The sequence below is a fragment of the Poromitra crassiceps genome (assembly GCF_964638095.1).
Source record: "Poromitra crassiceps genome assembly, chromosome: 1".
NCBI classification, from domain to species: domain Eukaryota; kingdom Metazoa; phylum Chordata; class Actinopteri; order Beryciformes; family Melamphaidae; genus Poromitra; species Poromitra crassiceps.
In genome coordinates this window covers 40904260-40924448 of record NC_139623.1, presented here as the reverse complement: position 1 = coordinate 40924448, position 20189 = coordinate 40904260, and the positions used below count along the sequence as shown (strand labels likewise).

Genomic DNA, 20189 nt, shown 5'->3' with positions numbered 1-20189 from the left:
AGGAGCCCTGGAGAGGCTGGTCTGGGTGGAGGGGTGGGTGGGGTGAGCAGAGAGAGGAGCCCTGGAGAGGCTGGTCTGAGTGGAGGGGTGGGTGGGGTGAGCAGAGAGAGGAGCCCTGGAGAGGCTGGTCTGGGTGGAGGGGTGGGTGGGGTAAGCAGAGAGAGGAGCCCTGGAGAGGCTGGTCTGAGTGGAGGGGTGGGTGGGGTGAGCAGAGAGAGGAGCCCTGGAGAGGCTGGTCTGGGTGGAGGGGTGGTTGGGGTGAGCAGAGAGAGGAGCCCTGGAGAGGCTGGTCTGAGTGGAGGGGTGGGTGGGGTGAGCAGAGAGAGGAGCCCTGGAGAGGCTGGTCTGGGTGGAGGGGTGGGTGGGGTGAGCAGAGAGAGGAGCCCTGGAGAGGCTGGTCTGAGTGGAGGGGTGGGTGGGGTGAGCAGAGAGAGGAGCCCTGGAGAGGCTGGTCTGATAGGAGGGGTGGGTGGGGTGAGCAGAGAGAGGAGCCCTGGAGAGGCTGGTCTGGGTGGAGGGGTGGGTGGGGTGAGCAGAGAGAGGAGCCCTGGAGAGGCTGGTCTGAGTGGAGGGGTCGGTGGGGTGAGCAGAGAGAGGAGCCCTGGAGAGGCTGGTCTGGGTGGAGGGGTGGGTGGGGTGAGCAGAGAGAAGAGCCCTGGAGAGGCTGGTCTGAGTGGAGGGGTGGGTGGGGTGAGCAGAGAGAGGAGCCCTGGAGAGGCTGGTCTGGGTGGAGGGGTGGTTGGGGTGAGCAGAGAGAGGAGCCCTGGAGAGGCTGGTCTGAGTGGAGGGGTGGGTGGGGTGAGCAGAGAGAGGAGCCCTGGAGAGGCTGGTCTGGGTGGAGGGGTGGGTGGGGTGAGCAGAGAGAGGAGCCCTGGAGAGGCTGGTCTGAGTGGAGGGGTGGGTGGGGTGAGCAGAGAGAGGAGCCCTGGAGAGGCTGAGTGGAGGGGTGGGTGGGGTGAGCAGAGAGAGGAGCCCTGGAGAGGCTGGTCTGGGTGGAGGGGTGGGTGGGGTGAGCAGAGAGAGGAGCCCTGGAGAGGCTGGTCTGAGTGGAGGGGTGGGTGGGGCGGCGTGGCTCCCTGCCTGATTTGACGGAGCGTTTCAGAGGCCTAATCCCTCTGAGCATACTCCTCCAGCCGGGCGAGTTGCCCGGGGCCTGACGCAGGAGTCCATCAAAGGTCAGACAGATTTTAATACACCGCCTTTACTGGTGATTTCCTCGCTGCTTTTCCTGTAGCCATTTTTTAAAGACCCAGCAGGGCCCCTCCTCTCTCTCTCTCTCTCTCTCTCTCTCTCTCTCTTGTGTCTGTCTCTCTCTCTTCTCCCCGCTGCTCTAGTCCTGTTTTTTTCTTCTTGTTTCTCCTCTGCACTCCCCCTCCCTTGTCCCTCCCCCTTTATCTCCCCCCGACTCCCCTCCTCTCCTCACTCCCATCGCGGCGCTGAGAAGAAAGCAACAAAAGAGGAGAATATTATCCCTGCCAGTGCACACTTGCTCTGGGTTGGTATTAAATCGGGGCCTCGCGGGGGGTGCGGGGGGTGCGAGCGCCACAGTTCTTTGGTTGTTGATGTCTGCTGGGTCTCTGCGCATATAAAGACATGCAGATTAGCGGGGGGGAAATGAAAGCCTGGGGTTCGTCATGCAGTGGCTATCTGTTAGGAATATTTCTGTCTGGGATGCTGGCTCCAATCTAGAGCTTCGGAGAGGAAATTGAGGTCAAATTTTGAAAAGTCGAATAATCCCCTTTTTTATGCACGCCGTAGTTCCACGTAGTAACGTTGAAGAAGCATTATCAATGTCACTACATAGTAACGTTAAAGAAGCATTATCAATGTCACCACATAGTAACGTTGAAGAAGCATTATCAATGTCACCACATAGTAACGTTAAAGAAGCATTATCAATGTCACCACATAGTAACGTTAAAGAAGCATTATCAATGTCACCACATAGTAACGTTGAAGAAGCATTATCAATGTAACCACATAGTAACGTTAAAGAAGCATTATCAATGTCACCACATAGTAACATTGAAGAAGCATTATCAATGTCACCACATAGTAACGTTGAAGAAGCATTATCAATGTAACCACATAGTAACGTTAAAGAAGCATTATCAATGTCACCACATAGTAACGTTGAAGAAGCATTATCAATGTCACCACATAGTAACGTTGAAGAAGCATTATCAATGTCACCACATAGTAATGTTGAAGAAGCATTATCAATGTAACCACATAGTAACGTTAAAGAAGCATTATCAATGTCACCACATAGTAACGTTGAAGAAGCATTATCAATGTCACCACATAGTAACGTTAAAGAAGCATTATCAATGTCACCACATAGTAACGTTAAAGAAGCATTATCAATGTCACCACATAGTAACGTTGAAGAAGCATTATCAATGTCACCACATAGTAACGTTGAAGAAGCATATGTCACCACATAGTAACGTTAAAGAAGCATTATCAATGTCACCACATAGTAACATTGAAGAAGCATTATCAATGTCACCACATAGTAACGTTGAAGAAGCATTATCAATGTCACCACATAGTAACATTGAAGAAGCATTATCAATGTAACCACATAGTAACGTTAAAGAAGCATTATCAATGTCACCACATAGTAACGTTGAAGAAGCATTATCAATGTCACCACATAGTAACGTTGAAGAAGCATTATCAATGTCACCACATAGTAACGTTGAAGAAGCATTATCAATGTAACCACATAGTAACGTTAAAGAAGCATTATCAATGTCACCACATAGTAACGTTGAAGAAGCATTATCAATGTCACCACATAGTAACGTTAAAGAAGCATTATCAATGTCACCACATAGTAACGTTAAAGAAGCATTATCAATGTCACCACATAGTAACGTTGAAGAAGCATTATCAATGTCACCACATAGTAACGTTGAAGAAGCATATGTCACCACATAGTAACGTTAAAGAAGCATTATCAATGTCACCACATAGTAACATTGAAGAAGCATTATCAATGTCACCACATAGTAACGTTGAAGAAGCATTATCAATGTCACCACATAGTAACGTTGAAGAAGCATTATCAATGTCACCACATAGTAACGTTAAAGAAGCATTATCAATGTCACCACATAGTAACGTTAAAGAAGCATTATCAATGTCACCACATAGTAACGTTGAAGAAGCATTATCAATGTCACCACATAGTAACGTTGAAGAAGCATATGTCACCACATAGTAACGTTAAAGAAGCATTATCAATGTCACCACATAGTAACATTGAAGAAGCATTATCAATGTCACCACATAGTAACGTTGAAGAAGCATTATCAATGTCACCACATAGTAACGTTGAAGAAGCATTATCAATGTCACCACATAGTAACGTTGAAGAAGCATTATCAATGTCACCACATAGTAACGTTGAAGAAGCATTATCAATGTAACCACATAGTAACGTTAAAGAAGCATTATCAATGTCACCACATAGTAACGTTGAAGAAGCATTATCAATGTCACCACATAGTAACGTTGAAGAAGCATTATCAATGTCACCACAGTAACGTTAAAGAAGCATTATCAATGTCACCACATAGTAACGTTAAAGAAGCATTATCAATGTCACCACATAGTAACGTTGAAGAAGCATTATCAATGTCACCACATAGTAACGTTAAAGAAGCATTATCAATGTCACCACATAGTAACGTTAAAGAAGCATTATCAATGTCACCACATAGTAACGTTAAAGAAGCATTATCAATGTCACCACATAGTAACGTTGAAGAAGCATATGTCACCACATAGTAACGTTAAAGAAGCATTATCAATGTCACCACATAGTAACATTGAAGAAGCATTATCAATGTCACCACATAGTAACGTTGAAGAAGCATTATCAATGTCACCACATAGTAACGTTGAAGAAGCATTATCAATGTCACCACATAGTAACGTTGAAGAAGCATTATCAATGTCACCACATAGTAACGTTGAAGAAGCATTATCAATGTCACCACATAGTAACGTTAAAGAAGCATTATCAATGTCACCACATAGTAACGTTAAAGAAGCATTATCAATGTCACCACATAGTAACGTTGAAGAAGCATTATCAATGTCACCACATAGTAACGTTAAAGAAGCATTATCAATGTCACCACATAGTAACGTTAAAGAAGCATTATCAATGTCACCACATAGTAACGTTAAAGAAGCATTATCAATGTCACCACATAGTAACGTTAAAGAAGCATTATCAATGTCACCACATAGTAACGTTGAAGAAGCATTATCAATGTCACCACATAGTAACGTTGAAGAAGCATATGTCACCACATAGTAACGTTAAAGAAGCATTATCAATGTCACCACATAGTAACATTGAAGAAGCATTATCAATGTCACCACATAGTAACGTTGAAGAAGCATTATCAATGTCACCACATAGTAACGTTGAAGAAGCATTATCAATGTCACCACATAGTAACGTTGAAGAAGCATTATCAATGTCACCACATAGTAACGTTGAAGAAGCATTATCAATGTCACCACATAGTAACGTTGAAGAAGCATTATCAATGTCACCACATAGTAACGTTGAAGTTACTATGCATTATTAATGAATCGGATAGCTTTTCGTCCGAGGATTAATTCAGGACAAGCATGTAAGCGTTGCCCCCATAACTCCGAATCCCGTTTGCAGTGTTGTTCCATCAGCCGTGGAGAGCTACGCATTAGTATACACGGAGGGACGTCCCCAAGATGGGCACACGAAGGTTGTTTATACATCACAAACATAAATGAACTGTTAAAATAGAGTGCATGCCAAATTCATCGTCAAAGTAAAAATGATGTAGTGTTTGTATATAAAGACTTTCAGACAATGCATTTTTCAATCCGTTAAATTACTATGTAAACAAGATCTGTATTTGAGTGACAGTGTAAAAGGGGCTAGCATACCGATTTGGGCCTTTAGCATAATTTGAGCTTGTACGTTTGATTTTAACAAACGTATTATTATACTAACTACTAGGTGAAAATGTTAAATAATCCCTGGTGTATACTTGTGTGTGTGTGTGTGTGTGTGTGTGTGTGTGTGTGTGTGTGTGTGTGTGTGTGTGTGTGTGTGTGTGTGTGTGTGTTGGTGGGGGGGGGCACATATGTTCCGTGCTGTTGCAAGGGGAGGGAGTGATTGACTGGCCTGAAATTATCCACGGCATCCTCACAGCCCACATTCCACGGCGATGTCTATAATTTAGACAAAAGGGTCTCCCATTTCTCCTGTGCCGGGGCAGAGCAGGGCGGGCAGTGGGTCCATGCATTAGGGATGTAACCCAAGCATTTGAGGAAGGTTAAACCAATTGTCTCGTCTGCATTGTTTTATAACGCCAGTCGCCATGGTAACCACATGGGACGGATGGCTGCTAAAGTAGCTTTGCTCCCGCTGACAGGCCAGTTCTTGTGCCCCGCAATGTCAACTGGATCTGATTATTGCCTACCAGGTCCAGATAATGTCTCCCATTGATCAGGCCCATTTCTCGGCAACTCCCACGGCCCGGGCTGCTTTCGCTAGATCAAGCAGATCCAGATAAAGAGATTACACAGTCTCTACAGGCTTTTAACATGAGGAAGAAAGACTTTTTTCCCCACCCTCCCCCCAGCTGACATATGATGTGAGTTTCATATCTCTGGGCACAGGAAGCTTTATTACAGCAGAAAGGATCTGCTTTTAGAGGTCTGGTATCGGCCGTATCAGATGGATGCTTTTATCCCCGCGCGTCCGTCAATCTCCCTAACTGTTCCCAGAATGCCAATCACACCCGGGTGCGATAAGCACGGGTTTGAATAAGTGGTCGGAAGATATGCAAAATGGAGCCTCTCTCTCTTTTTTTTTGGCATTGATATTTACAGGGTTGATATTCAAATGAGTGTCTGTGGCGATGCAGAGGGAAATTGGCAGGTCCCTAAAGCCGTCAGTCTCCCACTCGGGATCCATATCGATTTTTCTCCCATTTTCTTCCCAATTGTACTTGTGGCTAATCCCCCTTGCTGTCCCAGTCGTTGCTCCACGCCGTCTGCCCCTCTGCCGATCCGGGGAGAGTTGTAGAGTAGCACCTGCTTCCTCCAATACATGTGTGCAGTCGCCGGCCGCTTCTTTTCACCTGACAGCGAGGAGTTTCACCGGCAGGACGTAGCGCGTGGGAGGATCATGCCGGGAAGTGAACCCAGGTCTCCACACTGGTAGGCGAGTGCTTTTACCCAGACGCCCCTCGGGCATATTTCGGGATATTTGACTGGTGAAATATATACAGAGGCAAGACCGTTAGCTCTTAGCTCTCCCAAAGGCTTCCAATGCTACTTTTGGGATGCTTTGTTTTTCCCATTTGAAAGCTTGTAAATCTATAGGTTTTTAACATTGCATTTTTCTTTGTCTGTGTGTATGCCTGTATGTGTGCGTGCATGTGTGTGTGTGTGTGTGTGTGTGTGTGTGTGTGTGTGTGTGTGTGTGTGCGCACACATATGCGTGCGTGCCCGTGTGTCATCCCCACCATTAATACTAGCAATGAGTGACAGATTAATTTATGTTTGGCTATGTGTCTGAGGAATTGGGAAGAAAGGGCGTGTCAGCGGTGCTTGTCGGGAGGGGCTAGAGAGACAGACGTCATTGACAGCCCAGTGCAGGCTTGGGAAGATAAGGTTGCATGTAATGACGGTTAAAAAAAAACATTCTCACTCCGCCTTCATATGGCTCAGAGAAGAAGAGGTGTTGGCAGTTCCCAATGTGTGTGTGTTTGTGTGTGTGTGTGTGTGTGTGTGTGTGTGTGTGTGTTTGCAATACGATAAACAACTAGGAATGTGTGATCGATCGCATTGCACCACATTCCTCTAAACCAGCGATCAAACACTATAGCAGAGCGAATTAGCTCCCGAAAATAGAGGAATTTTTGACAGAAACATGAAATTCCACACATAGTTAGGGAATACCATAAAGTTTATTTTAAGATTGGGAGGGAAGTCAGATTTTACCAAAATTCCAAGATGGCCACCATTTTCCAGTGTCTAATGTACAAATGTGCTTATAACAATTGTGCACTTCTTCAAAAAAGCATGACATTTCTCACATAGTGAGTGAATACCATAAGGTTTATTTTAAGATTGGGAGGGAAGTGAGATTTGACCTCAAAACCAAGATGGACGCCGTTTCCCCGAGTCTAATGTACAAATGTGCTTATAAAAATGTTGTACCTTTTCAGAGAAGCATGACATTTCTCACATAGTGAGTGAATACCATAAGGTTTATTGTCAGATGTGGAGGGAAGGCGGATTTGGCCTCAAATCTAAGATGGCCGCCATTCCTCCCTAGTCTAATGTTCAAGTGTGCTCATACCATGATAAAAGTTTCACATATCTGAAAGTATTTCTTGGTGAGAGTGTAGGGTCCCCTTGGTAATCTAGAACAGATTTGAAAGGTTTAAGTGTAATGGTCTTTGAACTAGACCTGGTTGTATGCGGTCTAGATGGGGCAAAAACAATGAAATCTTCAATTTTTCCACTTTCATGTCATTGTTTTTTCGCATCTAGACTGCATAAAACCAGGTCCAGTTCAAAGACCATTACATTTACACATTTCAAATCTGGGCTAGATCACCAATATAAAGTATTTAAAAAGATAAAAAAAATATTAAGTATTTAAGAAGAGGACAGTCAAGGAGTCAAAAGTATGCCTGTAACTCCAATTGAGATACAGTAGTGGCAGTATTTCGAGCCTTTGGTTGTACCAGGAAGTTCCCAGAAGCATCTGTATAGCCACTTTCACACATGCCTTGGAATTCAGGAGTTATCTAGAGGGCATCCGGATGGCAGTGTATGTGCGAACACGTTTTGGTGAGCTATGCGCGCTCCCGCGATCCTCCTCCTACCCGCAGGTAAGTGTACCCCCAGCCCTACTATCAGGGGCGGATTGTCCCCCCCCCCCTCCAGAGCTCCGTGAAGTAGCCAGCTCAGTGAGTGCATGAGGACAGAGACAGAAAGCCAGCGTGACAGATTATTATTATATAAATAGTCCATGTGAATGAGCGAGCAAAAAAACATCATGCCGTCTCAGTTTTTCCAAATGAAGCACCTCAAACCTGCTCCGTGTGCGACTGTGCGTCAGCCAACATGTTGCTGGATTGAAAGGCTCATGGCTCTGATCCGATTTCCTTTCTGCATAGCTTCGCACAGCACACACATGTAATGAGCATTTTTGGACGCGAGGGTCGTCCCGCTTCCCAGTATTGGACATCGCTAGGTAGGGTATCTGGATCTGGTTGCGTTCATGCCTTTGATTTAACGTTTACACAGCGTTTGTGAAGATTCAAGGGCAGAACCGCAAATTCCAAGTAGCGTCAAGTCAGGCAGTATAAAACGAAAACTTCCGGGTACAACCTTCGCAATAATGGCAATTAAATAAAGTAAATGCACGTGTAATGTTTTTTTGTGTGTGTTTTGAAAGATACAGAACAGAGATAAACTGGAAGAATGTCTGCTCCCTTCGAAAAGTCAATTTTAACCCGTAGTGAGTCGACCATTCTGATTTTTTGTTACAAAGTAATACAACATTTATTTTATTTTGAAGGTAAAAACGTCTAGCTTCCTGTATTCTGTATAATTCTAGTAGGTTTGATGCATTTTAGGACTGAACATAGCAAAGACCTATTTTCTTTGTAGTGCTTGAGACTCGAGGAAATTGATGCATCTGGGCGTGAGTTGTAGGGTTGTTTAATTAATTACTAATGTTATGCGGAAACGATTATATGCCGTGAACGTTAGGCAGTTATCGGCCATTATGTATTTTTAGTTTTCACAATTCCCCATTGTGTGGTCATGCCCAAATTCCCCCACCCCCGCCCCCGCCCCCTCTCTACTTTACAAACTCTGCGGAGGTGCTACTCATGTGTGAAAGCAACATGCCTCATGTCTGAAAGGGTACACTTCACGTATCATCCGGGGCAGGCTCAGTGGGAAGCAACCCTCACCTGATCGGGAGTTCACGTGTGAAAGTGGCTTAAGTTTGTAAGACTTTCTGCCCTGCTACTACAAGCCACACCATTGTTGTCAAGATAACGAGTTCTTCATCAACTTGCCTGTTTGAACTAGAGGCTTTTATTTGAACGCAGATAACTTTGATTTCCCTCTTACCCTTTGTCTTGTCTTGAGGTATCTCATCCTCATAGAGATGTCACTGTTAGGTGGAATGGTTTCTGAACCTTGAAGGACCCCAGTAGCTGAGATGACTGCTATTCTCCTCAGATGATGTCCAGTGTTCATTAAGAAGAAAAATAGAAAATGTATCTTTCAACCGACTTATACTTATACGGTACTTATACTTTGAATAAATGAGAGGGGAAAATGGAAGCCCCCGCGAGCAAGCACAGGAGAGACAGAGCTCAGAGTCAACAGGCGAATCTAATAAGAGCTTTTAACATATTACGTTGCCAGTGCTCATGTTACACTTATCAGTCATATTTTAAATGAGGAGAGATTTGGCATAATGGCAGGAAGGCTCATAAAGGAGAGCCGCTCTCCTGTGATTGTAATCTAGGAAAGAGTTCCTGTCAAATTAAACCGCGGGGGGAGAGGGGGGGGACATGTCTCTGGTTTCTTTGAAGTGGAGAATCAAGCTCCAAAAAAAGGCAATGAAAGATGAGAAAACATCAGCGTGAAGCTGATGGTCTATAGACAGAACTTACACGCCCCAGACAGCAATTACTGGGATACATAGCATGACTCCAGACGTCCTGTTTGATCTCAGCACTCCATTCTGTTTTGCAACAGCCGATGTTTTTCCATAAGAAATTGTTCTTTTCTGTGCGCGTTCATCTCTGCCTGCGTCTCATTTGGAATTCAAAAATAATGTGCAGCGAGAGATCCGGATGCTGATTTGTTCGCGGCACGGGCTGTAATCACAGACTTGCGGTCGCTCTCAAATCTGATAATGACCGTTTAGGATGAGGAGCGGTCGAAGCAGTCGCTCACGGGACGCCGCTGCACAGGCCCGTGAAGAGGACTGCCTGGTAGCCATTTTCTGTCGGTGGCAGCAGCGGAGATGCATAATTCTGCAGGCAGCCATGTAATACATTTGAAGCCAAACCACAATAAGCGCTTGATGTTTCATGGCATTTGCCACATCAAGCATGAGAATGCTTGTGATCTAATTACATGTAACCACAGTTGGTACATTTGTAGCTAATTTTAGACACAATTTACTGGTTTCCTGTTATCCTTGTGCAGCCCTTTGCTGTAGCTTATGTACAGTGGTGTACAGCTGCATAATTAGACTGTAGTTGTCCACATTTCTTTCCCATAGCCTATGGGCAAATTGACAGCCTAGGATGAATCATGCCATTTAAATTCATAGTTAAATGATTGATAGGGTCTATCAATATTCCCATGTTAAATAATTAACTAATTCGAAAATGAAAACAGAAACAGCAAAAGGACATCAACGACACTTAATAATTCATTGTTTGTTTCCCATCCTCTTATGAGTGTTGAATATGCCTATTAAATACAAACAAATGGCGAGGCTGACCTCCTGAACATGGTAATATAGGCTGGTCTTTGTGAGCGGAGGCTTCCTCCTCTGTAGCCGGCCCACCTGAGGCCACTCCCTCCCTCCCTCCCTCCCTCCCTCCCTCACCCCACGGCACTTCACTTTTCCCCCCTTTTTGACCCCTCCGCCCCCTTTTCTTCCCAATTGTACTTGACCAATTCCCCCTGCTGTCCCGGTAGTTGCTCCACCCCCTCTGTCGATCTGAGGAGGGTTGTTGCCAGATACAGCTAATGTTTTCCAGCCCAAAGACTTCAAAAACCGCCAAAAAGCATGCAAAACCGCCTAAAACAAATGCAGGTCTATGGAAACAAGCGGCTCTGTAAACCCGCCCAAGCTCCTTTTTTTCCAAACCCAAACCCAATTGGGCAGAAAACCGGACAATCTGGCAACACTAGGCGCCAGCCGCTTCTTTTCACCTGACAGCAAGGAGTTTCACTGGCAGGGCGTAGCACATGGGAGGAGCACCCTATTCCCCCCAGTTTCCCTCCCCCCCAGACAGGCGCCCCGACCAACCAGAGGAGGCACTAGTGCAGCCACTAGGACACATACCCTTAATCCGGCTTCCCGCCCGCAGACACGACCAATTGTGCCTGTATAGATGCCTGACCAAAGCCGGAGGTAGCACGGGGGCTCGAACCAACGTGTTGGTAGGCAGGGAATCTACCGCTAAACTACCCGGACGCCCCCACTTCACATTCTTTGTGTCGTGTGTCATCGACGCATCCCCAAACAGCCGACGTGTCCTGCTGAAGTGGCCTTGAGCAACGCACTGAGTCCAGCCCACGCCTACTGACTCATTGTAAGTGGATCTGGACAGAGATTGTCAGCTAAACGCCTCAAATGTAAATGTAAATACTCCTCTAGCCCACTTTATCCTCTGTCCGGATGTGGCTAAGCTCCGCCTGACATTCCGCCCCACAGAGGCGGTAGATATAGTGTGAAGTGTCAAGTGAACAGGCCCGGTTCTGTGGGCCTGCCCCAGTTGAAATTTGAATAATAAGTGTCCGTGGCTGATATTACCGTCTTCCAAAGGCTGTAGCGGACTCACTTTTAAAGCCATGTCATTCAATCTTTTTTTTCAATCTGAAAAAAGTGCCTGGCTGAGCCACGTGTAACGTATAGGGAAAGCCGAATAATATAAGTTCAGTGTGCAATAATGACAATTGGCACGTAAGGTATACTTACTCTACGTATTTTGCTTACTTAGACGTATTCCACTTATTTGCTCCTATCGCATTTAATACTGTTTATTCCATGCTATGTTGTGTTCTTATTCTTCTTATTCTGCTTATTTTACTATCGCATTTACTACTGTTTATTTTATGCTATGTGTGTTATGTGAGCGAGCTACTGTAACTTGTCCCAATTTCCCCCCGGGGATCATTAAAGTCTTTCTGATTCTGATTCTGATTCTGATTTCTGCAAGGAGGCAAAATAACGCTCCAAATTTAAGCAAAATTTTGGCGAGGGGAAAAACGGGCATGGCCATGCAAAGGGGTCCCTTGATCTCTCACCTGAAGATATCTGAATGAGAATGGGTTCTGTGGGTACCCACAAGTCTCCCCTTTACAGACATGCCCACTTTATGCTAATCCCATGCAGTCTTTTGGCAAAAACCCATGCACATTTTTTTTTGCATGCAGTATAAATGTATTATTTTCGCCTATTCTATTTGAATATTTCTGCATACTGGGGTCCCTAAACAGTCTCGCAATTGCATAAATTGTGTATGACTGGAAAGCTGAGACTCTTGTGGATTCAATGAGCCCAATTGTATTCATGGGATGTTAGTCCCCATAGTAGCCATTTCATTGCAGTGAGACCATCCATTTTTCGAAACTTGACCTCATCTGTTCATCAGGGAACACGTTCTGGTTCATAACACCTACACTATTTTCATTGCTGTTGGCAGCCCGCACTGTCGCTACTAGTGCACCCCCACTCAATTCAGTCATTTTGTTCTGGAACCGAGCGTAAATTAACCAGACAAATTAGGAAGCCAGACTGAGCATCTGACTGGTTTGGAGAGAACGCGTGAGGATTCGTTTTAGCCATTCTGCACCTGGGGGCAACTGTAGTATGCCCGTGTCCCACGCCTTGGTGTTTGCATGGCCAGAGCCAGCCAGCGGACCCGGCTTCTCTCTGTTACCGAGGGATGGATTAGCATCCCAACTATGAGCTAAGACTGTTTTCTGCTCTGTGGTGGCTGGAGCTGGCAGGGAAAGACTTTCCAATGGGACTCTATTGTAGATCCATTGACCTCCCAGCCAGCAGGTTAATGCTCATTAGGTAAGCTATAGTAGAGAGGTTCTCAAAATGTTTTGCAGCCTGTACAACTAAGATGGAAAATATACCAGGGGCTACTCCATTTCGCTACTAAATAGCAACCAAATGAGCCGAAATAGATATAAAGGTAGATCTAAATAATGTGTAATGGTAACACAACCTGCAATTGTAGAACATTTCAATATTGGACCAAATAAAACATCGAAATGAAAACACCACCCTATGTGAAACATATATGTCATCCTGGGCCTATATATATCCCTCGTCGATTTAACGTGATTTAGGTAAGTGACAGCGTAACACGCTTCTACTGTCATGTGCTATACTGTGATGTCTGCTCCAATAACTTGGCCCTACTTCACATTTAGTTTTACAATGAAAACACATTTCTGCAATGACTTTACATAATGTAGGCTATATTTATGTGCATCATCCTACCTGCAGCAGGGGAGAGAAAACGATATCTTTCTGGACAAACTTTCACCAATCTAATTAATCTCATCATATAGGGATAGGCTATATTTTTCTAGCTGATGCGTTTAGAACATTCTTTTCACTTTGATCTTGCTATAGTGTAGCGTATTTACATGCTTGCAGTATTTAAACTGCAGTTAGATTGGCTTGAGAAGCATAATAATATGGAATAATAGCCTATATATGGAGACAGACAGACGGGATGAAGGGAGGGGGGGGGAGCAGAGCGCTTGGCTTGTCTGGTTTTACTGGATTTCTCAGTGGAATTGGAGCTTAAAAGGCAAGCGTGTGACTCTTTACTGCACTTCTCCAATGAGCAGATGGTGCATAATTTTACACTTAAAAGGCGTGGTTATAATGCTTGAGGCCGCGTGTAGCGCCGACACCAAGATATGAGTGCGCTGGTCCACACCCACTAATCTGGGCTGCGCCAGGCCCTAAACGCAGTTTCTACGCCGATGCAACGATAGGGCCCGTTGTTTATGTAAGGGTTAATGTACGACGAGGTGTACATTATCACTTTTTAAGGGACGACGCGGAGGCGTGAACCGTCCGAGGCGAAGCCGAGGATGGTTTGCCTCCGCGAAGTCCCTTAAAAAGTGATAATGTACACCTCGAAGTGCATTAACCCGCTTATACCATGGTCACTTGCCAACAAAACAATAAGACCAGTCATTTATATTTCCATGTGTAATAAATAAAGCAATCTAAATGGCTAAATGTCTGTTATTCATACTGTAAATCAGTCTTCCACGAAATAAAATAGTCCCTCCCACCTCCACCACCCGCTCCGTTTTAAAGCCGACTCAAACGTTAACTTTATTACAGGAATGCAGGTTTAACGATGTTTTGCGTTCTACATTAAATGAAGACATTACCGTTTGGCAGCTTGCTTTATTTTGTATGATAGATACGTATTGGCCAAGTATATTAACATTTAAGAGCGAAGAGTTTCAGGAAGTGAGAGTGAGAGAGCAGCGCCCTGCGTGTGCTGCTGATGTGGTGAAATGCAGAGAGAGTTGTCTCTCTCTCTCTCTCTCTCTCTCTCTCTCTCTCTCTCTCTCTCTCTCTCTCTCTCTCTCCCGCTCGTGCACGAGCCGAGGGAAATCTTCTCTTTCTCGCCGAGAAGAGCCTGGTGACGCGAGGTTAAAAAATCTCCGAAACGAAAATCAAAATTGTAAATAAGAGTTATTTTTGATAAACTGAGCACACAGGGGTGATTTAAATACTTACTTTGACCGACTCAATTTTTTTCTCAAGTTCCAAAATTGTCATATTAACCCTTAACGGGGGTATAGAGCTCAAACTGCTCTCCTGATAACACTGATGAAACTATGGCGCATTGATATGAACGGTGAACAGACCATTTAGCTAGGTGTCCATTATCACTGTACAATATCACTTTTTAATGGACACCTTGCAGCCAATCAGAATCGAGTATTCACCCAGACCATGGTATAAAACAGATTAAATGCTCCTCTTCAGCCCATAATGCACAGTGCAGCTGGCTACAGGAGCTGGCAGCATTTCCAATCGTTTTTACGGATCCGTCTGAACGATGAACGTCTTATGAACGTGGACCGGAAGACCAAAATGCAACATTTTGTCATTTTATGCATATAGCCTACTGTTCTCTCTACCTGCAGGCCTGGTTCTACTGGGGTGCAAGAGCATGCATTGCTCCCTCAGTTTAATATTTTGCACCCTCAGTTGAAATAATAATAGGCTCGTGGACAGCGGCGTCCACTGCCAATACTGTCTTTCAGAGGCTGTATGGGTCTCATTTTGAAAGCTAAACTGAAGATCATGGAAGCATTTGAAACGATAAGACCCAAGGCATCCATTGGTACCAACCATGTCATTCTATCTTGTCAGGATCAAGGCTCCTTAACCTAGGCTACATTTTTACAGTAGCGAGGGAAAAACTGGCATGGCCATTTTTCAAAGGGTCCCTTGACATTTCACCTCAAGATATCTGAATGAGAATGGGTTCTATATAGGTACCCACAAGTCTCCCCTTTACAGACCCGCATGCACTTTATGCTAATCGCATGCAGTTCTTGGCAAAAAAACATGCAGTTTTTTGCATGCAGTAGCCTATAAATGTAATATTTTCCTAAACAGTCTTGGAATTGCATGAATTTGGTATCACTGGAAAGCTGAGACTTGTAGATTAAATGAGCCCAAATGTATTCATGTGTGATGTTAGTCCCCATAGTAGCCATTTCATTGTGAGACCATTTTTCAAAACTTGCCCTCATCTTTTCATCGGGACCGTAACACCTATACTATTATTTGCATTGCTGTTGCAGCAGCCCACACTGTCACTACTAGTAGTGCACCCCACTCAATTCAGATGCACCCGAAGTCATTTTGTTCTGGAACCGGGCCTGCTCGCTGTTAGTTGGCAGGGTGGCCTGGTGAACCTGAATCGTGCCAGCTCCAGGGTCACTGTCCTGTCATTCTTTCCCTCCAGAGCTCAATAAAAGCTTCACGTGATTCTAAACGTGGAAATCGCGCTTTATGTCTGCGAGGTGGAAACTGGATAAACGGTGGGTCTGTCTGGGTGGGCCGTGGGACTCAAATTGAAGGCTATGTCAATGTCTGAATGAGCCAGAGTGCTTTTTATAATACACGGCGGCTGACCTCCCTCCAGGCCAGTGCTGTGGGAGTTGATCCAACAGCAAGACAGCGCCTGTGAGCTGTGAGGAGGTGCACGCTGCTCATAAAGGAGCGTTTTGTTTTGCCTCCCCTCACGGTAGCAGCACCCTACTGGGGAATTCATTAACGGCTGACATCATCTCACTCAGTGGAGAGAGAAAGGATGTCATTCTGTCAGCTCCCTCCTTCCTTCCCCTCTGCCTCTCTCTCTCTCTCTCTCTCTCCTTCCTTTATCTAGTTCTGGTGCGCAACTGCCGGTCTTTTTGTGCGCCATTACGCAAAGGCTGGAATCGTATCGTATGATATGATATCCCGTGGTTTTCGGAAGCGCAAAAACACGAGTACGCTTGTCTTGTTGAGAAGCAGGTTTGAGGTTGAACCCAAGTCAGCCTGGAATCAGGAAGTGGGAGGACCCGAGCGAGCGTCCAGGCAGGCAGCGGCAGCAGCAGCAGCAGTGCAGCGCTCGGGCAGTCAGTCAGTCGCTGGATGAATGGGAGTTTGTCTGGTGCGTTGGGAGCGGATAAGGAGAGGCTCTTGTGTATCGACGACTGGGATCCGTCAGGTCAGAGAGACCACGGCGGTAGACAGCCGAAAACATAACGGAAGCGGGGTTATACCTTACGATTTTCTGGTCACAGTCTGTGTGATTTTGTGTGCGTGTCTGTGTCGCCACAGAGGAAACTGGCTGTGCGCATTGTTGGATTGGTTTGCTCCGTCGGACGCAGCCCCGCTCTGCGCACCCACACGGATCCTGCTTGTTCCCTCTCACGGATATTCCCGACGGGAGAATATTATGTGAAAAAGGTTATTATTGTGCAAGGAAACAAACGTGGATCAATGGGATTTTTCTCTGTCGCCTCGGCGCTGTTGCTGAAGCTTTCCGTGGCGAGACACATGGCTCCCTTTGTCCAAAAGGCGCAGTAGCTTTGTGAGCGGCTTTGGATTTTTTTTCTTGTTTTTCTTGGAAAGGCTTCTCCTCTCTCCGCATGGCTGTCCTCAATTTAAACGGAGTAGACTTCGCCGCCTCTTCTGTGGATTATATTATTTGAAAAGCAGAATGTGAAACGAGGCCATCTTTACTAGACCGCGAAAGTAATATCCTGACTCGTTATTTGCCTTCTTGCCAACCTTGCCACATCAAAGGTATGCGCGCTGGCGTTGAGCCATATATAATCTAATATTCATGTTGATATTATTATGAATATTCTCACGGAACCGGACTACTAATTGCAAAAAATATGCATGAGTTTATTCAGTATTTGTATTGCAAACATTTTCGTACCACTGTAATGTTTTTTTGCGGCTTGCATTGTTTACATTCTATCAGTATGAGACTACATGTTTATTAAATAAATACTGTAGGCTACTTTTATCACAAATTCATAAAGATTTTGTTGTCAACAACAATACTTTAGTCATATGCGCATTGAGTCAATTTTGTGTGTTTATTTTGATGGTGTATAGCCTAACATGACAATATTTCTCATGCAACCTTAATTGCTACATCGGAATAAAAAAACACATGAGTGCGCATACAATTCACCTGTGATTGGGGTCGGGAATATTGCTTGCTTTCAGGTTTTGTATCGAGGAAAATATGCCTGCTGTCAAAGTGTCCAGACGCATACCATAACCTCATGCCTTATTATTCAGAAATCAGTATTTAGTAAGAGAATTCTGAGGCGAGTGTCTAGCATGAATCACCAAAGCCTGTCATCAGAAAAATGCATTTTATTCCGATAAATGTCTGTCAGGCCTCGTCTTCTTGTGCAGGTTGACGGGTGTTGTCCTATTTCTTAGCCATCTTTGCAACCTGTAGTTACTTTGTAATATGATAGCCTATCTTCTACTTAGACACCGATGATGACATGCAGTGTCTCTTTGACTTCATATTGTCACCTAAACAAGCTCTTATTGTCTAATTCAGTTTTAAATCCTGTCACTGCACACTTTCTTGTATCAGTCATTTTGGTGCCCTGCCTGAGAGGCTTGGAAAAGCAACTGCAGGCTTTTTGGCATAGAGCAACAGTGCCATCAAGTGGCGTGGACATGAACTGCTACTTGTTTGGCCCCAGTCAGATGGCATTGCCGAGTTGTGGACCATGAAGCTCACCTTATCCAGACAATCATGGGCATTATTTGGGTATGGCAATGCATGAGGACTTCTCATGCCTTAGCCTCAGTGAGTCCAAATTTGATATTGCCATTTTTAATCATTAAAATTGATAGCAAAGATCTAGCAAAACATGCTAGAAATGTATTGGCAACCCTTAGCCAATTTCACCAGCTCATTCAGGACCAGTGTTCCCTCTAAGCTGATAGTTTGTGACCTAAGTCTAATAATTTATCTCATCGACAAAATATCTTATCAGTCATTAATCAGTGCTCCACTTTGTCTAGAAATTCTGGTTTGGAGGTTTTGGTAACAAGTGTTATCCAGGATATTTTCCACGCCTTTTGTGAACTGATATTCCTGTAAGCATTTTGCTAATGACAATTCCTCTCTCTTCCAGGTCTCCGATGCTGGCTCAGAGAAATTTTTCAGCACAGCTGCAGTTAAAGGTATGGGCTTTGCTTTGCGTTTTAATGCTTCTCACTGAAATGCTGTCAACATTCAGCTTATTTTGCCATTCCCTTGACGTTGTAAGCATGTTAAAATCTGACCTCGGTGCATTGTCATATTTCTGTATGGTCATCTATAGTACACACAGGCGTGGGCTATTGGTTAGTGTCAACTCAACACCTAGACATGGAGAAAGAAAATCATCTGCCATGAAAAATGAAGAAGCCATGCAATCTTGCACACTGTGTAGGCTTGATACTGGCCTTTTACGTGAAATCTATGTATCATTTAGCATCAAATGGTGTTTCTGTGGATGAGGTAACATGGCCTTCTTGACCTTTTTCTTGAGCATGTGCAGACATGTGCCAGGCCTTGTGTTGTAGCTAGAGAAGGCGACTGAGGACGATGTGCTCATGCTGCAGGGCCGAGGCGAGGGCAGGAAAGATGGAGGAGGATGTGCTCATGCTGCAGGGCAGAGGGCAGGAAAGATGGAGGAGGATGTGCTCATGCTGCAGGGCAGAGGGCAGGAAAGATGGAGGAGGATGTGCTCATGCTGCAGGGCCGAGGGCAGGAAAGATGGAGGAGGATGTGCTCATGCTGCAGGGCCGAGGCGAGGGCAGGAAAGATGGAGGAGGATGTGCTCATGCTGCAGGGCCGAGGGCAGGAAAGATGGAGGAGGATGTGCTCATGCTGCAGGGCCGAGGGCAGGAAAGATGGAGGAGGATGTGCTCATGCTGCAGGGCCGAGGCGAGGGCAGGAAAGATGGAGGAGGATGTGCTCATGCTGCAGGGCCGAGGTGAGGGCAGGAAAGATGGAGGAGGATGTGCTCATGCTGCAGGGCCGAGGGCAGGAAAGACGGAGGAGGATGTGCTCATGCTGCAGGGCCGAGGCGAGGGCAGGAAAGATGGAGGAGGATGTGCTCATGCTGCAGGGCCGAGGGCAGGAAAGATGGAGGAGGATGTGCTCATGCTGCAGGGCCGAGGCGAGGGCAGGAAAGATGGAGGAGGATGTACTCATGCTGCAGGCCCGAGGGCAGGAAAGGCATCAGGTTTACAGCCTCGGTGTGCCCAACGCCACATGTGACCTCATTATCAAGTCACTAATTTGCTGTTAAAAGCAGCCCCATTTTCTCCGGCTCAGGGGATAATGGAGGTGGCCCCCCGTGTGTGAATGGACATTCCTCTGTAATGGGGGGGAGTTACCAGGCAGGGCAGGGGAGGAGGCTCCGAGACAGGGGTTATGACCCCTTCAGAGCGGCCGGCACAAACAGGGGCCCGTCGGTGCTGATAGGTCATTGTAAACCCCCCCCCCCCTCGTCGCCGCTGCTGCTCTCCTTCCTCCCTCCACAGACCCTCCCTCCACAGACCCTCCAAACACATTTCCCACATTCTGCCCTTTGATTCCCTCCCGGGCTTGATTTGTGGCGTCCATCGGGGGGCTGAATGGCCGTGCTTGACAGGGAGGTTTCCTTTTGAAGGCTCCTCTCTGTGGGCTGACTCGCTTCCCTTGAAAGGATTAAGGCCTCCTTTGTGCGGCCTAAATCAACAGAGGGCCGCCCTCTCTCTCCCTCCGTGAAAGGACCTGACTGGGGGAAACAGTACACAAAATACGCTTTCT

At 45.6% G+C, this 20189-nt stretch overlaps 1 protein-coding gene across 1 annotated transcript in view; it reads left to right on the top strand.

The window, feature by feature from the left end:
- The window catches only part of auts2a (activator of transcription and developmental regulator AUTS2 a), a gene marked incomplete at its 5' end in the record, with an annotated part of 735797 nt that overhangs the window by 643870 nt on the left and 71738 nt on the right, over positions 1-20189 (top strand). Inside the window, one exon of the mRNA XM_083645781.1 lies at positions 18523-18571. Coding sequence (XP_083501907.1) covers positions 18523-18571 — 49 coding nt within the window. The remainder of the gene's footprint in view (positions 1-18522; positions 18572-20189) is intronic.